Raw genomic sequence first — 3,173 nt, forward strand, 5'->3', positions numbered from 1 at the left:
GTGTCTTAAAAACAGTACCATCCATGTACCTTCATAGTTGAGCAAACAGGTAACATTGAGACACACAAAAGACAATATCATCTTGAGAAAAGATCAAATATAAAATGATCAGTTGTTACCAGAGGAATGATGAAGCTTTGTGTCAGTTCTAAGAAGTAGCGTCGAAGAATTGCATTTTGGGCTGCAGAAGGTCTTTTCTGTTGAACACCCTGAGAAACAAACAAAGCACATAGTATCCAGTTATTACTATATTTTAGTTTTTCTGAAAGAAACATTTTTTGGTCCTCTAGCCCTCAACATATGAATATAAGACAATGTGGCCCGCAAAATTATAATTATTTTATTTTTTCTAGTTGTTTCTTATCGGTTTAAACTCTCCCTAAAATGAAAATACAAATCTATTTTTAGAAATGTTTTAAAAATTAATTTGCTGCAAAATAACAGTGCTCACAAATGTGTGCAAATGGATTACTGTTTAACTGCGAACAACAAAGATGCTATAAAATTCTATAAAAAATGTATGGAAACTGCTGTTTGCATTGTTTTAGTTAAATATTATGTTAATAATGGAAAAATATTGTCAGAATATTGCACTTTCTTGGAGCACTTCCTCTTGTAGTTCTACCTCTTATGATGCCAACAGTGGCACAAAGACCCCTGATTCAAAGAGAAAGTTTTGATGTGTAATTTAAGAATAACTAAACCCCAAAACCACCACATTTAGTAGTGTTGTTAATCAATTTAGGTCCAAATCCATGAAACACGTAAAGAACATGGGCAGGACATTGAGGAGAGACCGTCTGACCTTCTGAAGCTGTTTGATGATTTCTTCATCCTTGTTGAGATACGGCTTATATGCAGTGTACACACCTGCAAAACACACACACACACAGATGAAGAAAGAGAAGCCCAGCTTGTCTGACAGAGACTCAACACTTCCCCCTAGTGGAGAATCTGCAGCCTCATAAATGTAAATGAGTTTGTGAGTGAGGACAAGTTCTGTGAGGAGCTTCACATTACAAACAATACTCAGAAATAAACACAAACAAACGGACAGTGTGGAGCATTTACCAGGTTTAGAATCCAGAGTTTTGAGGTTTTTCAGTTTCTTGACTTTCATCTGCTTGGCCATCTCTCCTGAGAGGAGCAGACAGACAGAAAGAGGAAAGATCAGACAGACAGTCGAGGGTTTTCAACACAGGAGTGGCCAGCATGTGCTGAGATTTAATTTTGTATAGTGACAGTATATACACAGAGTGACCAGCAAACAAGACTAAGTCACAACCCTGTACGTGGCAGGACCGTGTATGTTCAATGTGCTCCTGACGATGTAATTGAGGACAGTCTCACTGTAAAACTAACTTAACACTTGACTTCCGATAAAGTAAGTCCATGAATAGATATGAGTTTAGAGTTAATTACAATTCTTCCTCTGTACTGAGGAGCTGTATAGCAGAGTGTGCAGCCATGTTTGCATGTTTATGACGTTTGTCTTTTATTAATTAAACACAAAATCACATTTGACTTTAGTGGAATATTTGAACTTCTTCATAGTAGCAGCATTATCTACCTGCTTGCTTCATGTCTCCGATGCGGATGATGTGCGGCCAGTGCTGCAGGGTTTTAGCAAAGAAGGGATTGGTCACACCCAGAATGACTGACGGCCTGTAGAAAGAGACAGATCAGTTATTAACTTAGGCAAATACTAACAAATCTCTATGCAGTTACAGGGACAAGGAGCCAGATTCACACTGCAAACCTCCTGAAGTTTAATTCCTACCACTATAAACCTTTAAGGTGAGCTCAGAAAAGTCAGCTTCAAAATAAACTGAAGGTACACCAGTGTGTTTGGAACAACTTCAGGAGGAAAGTCAACCAAGAGCCCCAAAAAGCATTTCTTTAAAAACATCCAAACAGAGAGCTTGATACACTTCAAACTGTGGCTAAACTGACAGCACGGCCGAATCAACTTGGTAATAAAAAAAAAAATGTAATTGTGAAATATTATTGATGTTTAAATTATATCTAACAGCAGCCAATCTTTCCTGTCTGTGTCAGTTATCATATGAGGGCAAAAGACCAAAAATATAAATAATGAAACTTAACTAAGATTGACATAAAAAGAGAATTATGATATTTAAAAGACAATTGTATGATTTTTTTAAACTTTTTTTAAACTTTTTTTAACACCTCATAATAATTATTTTATATATATTTAGCACATCACCAACAATGCTTTTTTGCCTTAACATACTAATTTCCTTTATATGCTTTGGTCACATGAATGTGCAGTTTTTACATATAATGTTAATAAAACAAATCAAAATTGAAAGAAAGAAACTTTACTGAAACTTTTAAAATAGTTACATTTGGTCCCATATGAAGGAAGTATATAACACTGTTTTCTATGTAAACGCTGTATTGACATGTGATCTAACAGGATACGCCACTGTACAATTTTCCGGCACTGATGAAAGTGAACACAGCAGAAAATCAGCATTTTTATCACATTCTCTCCCTAATCCAAGTTAAACCCGGTTCACACTGCCTGCTTCTGCAGTGCGTGGCTGCACCCATGTCCGTTCGTCTCAGCTGCTTCACTAGAGAGTCTCGCCTATTTTTTTCTGCAAACCACGTGCGATTCCCAGCAAAAAAGTGATAGTCTGTGCTACAGGTGTCAGATTACACAACTTTACACCACACAGCCAGTGTGTGACGCACCTAAGTTATGTTGAACCTCTCAGGATGAGACTTACAATAAGCTCTTCTCAGACTTACAAAAGGTCACTGGTTAAAATCTTTACTCACGGAGCCTGCGTCCTGGTGGTGTACTCCTTAAATTCGCTGTCGTGGATGGTGAAGTACGGCCGGAAGTCGCTGCAATAACGCAGAGGAGAGATACAACTGCAGAGAGAGACAAAGAGAGAAATGTCTTAATGTTTGAAAGCCTGACGAGGGGCTTCAGCGGCAGACAGCTGCATACGCCAGGTAATTTCACAAAGAAACCACAATGTTTTCAAAACCTTTATAAACAGAATTTAAGATGTGAAATATTACATTTAACTGTGCTGATGACATGAAAACATATTTTTAGACATTTTACGTCTTTTCATGGACTTAAAGACACAACTTCAGAATACACATTAAACTGGATTTGAAATTTAACTTCAAAT

General features: G+C 37.1%; 1 protein-coding gene across 1 annotated transcript in view; it reads right to left on the reverse strand.

Annotated features, from left to right (window-relative positions):
- Window positions 1–3,173, reverse strand: part of dennd6aa (DENN/MADD domain containing 6Aa) — a 13,555-nt gene that overhangs the window by 1,038 nt on the left and 9,344 nt on the right. The window contains exons 10-14 of the mRNA XM_035661794.1: window positions 2,809–2,904; window positions 1,571–1,665; window positions 1,072–1,137; window positions 806–870; window positions 120–209 (exon numbers count right to left, since the gene is read on the reverse strand). Coding sequence (XP_035517687.1) covers window positions 120–209; window positions 806–870; window positions 1,072–1,137; window positions 1,571–1,665; window positions 2,809–2,904 — 412 coding nt within the window. The remainder of the gene's footprint in view (window positions 1–119; window positions 210–805; window positions 871–1,071; window positions 1,138–1,570; window positions 1,666–2,808; window positions 2,905–3,173) is intronic.

The sequence above is a fragment of the Morone saxatilis genome, unplaced genomic scaffold (genome assembly GCF_004916995.1).
Source record: "Morone saxatilis isolate NCDOM2014 unplaced genomic scaffold, NCSU_SB_2.0 Contig18, whole genome shotgun sequence".
NCBI classification, from domain to species: Eukaryota; Metazoa; Chordata; class Actinopteri; family Moronidae; genus Morone; species Morone saxatilis.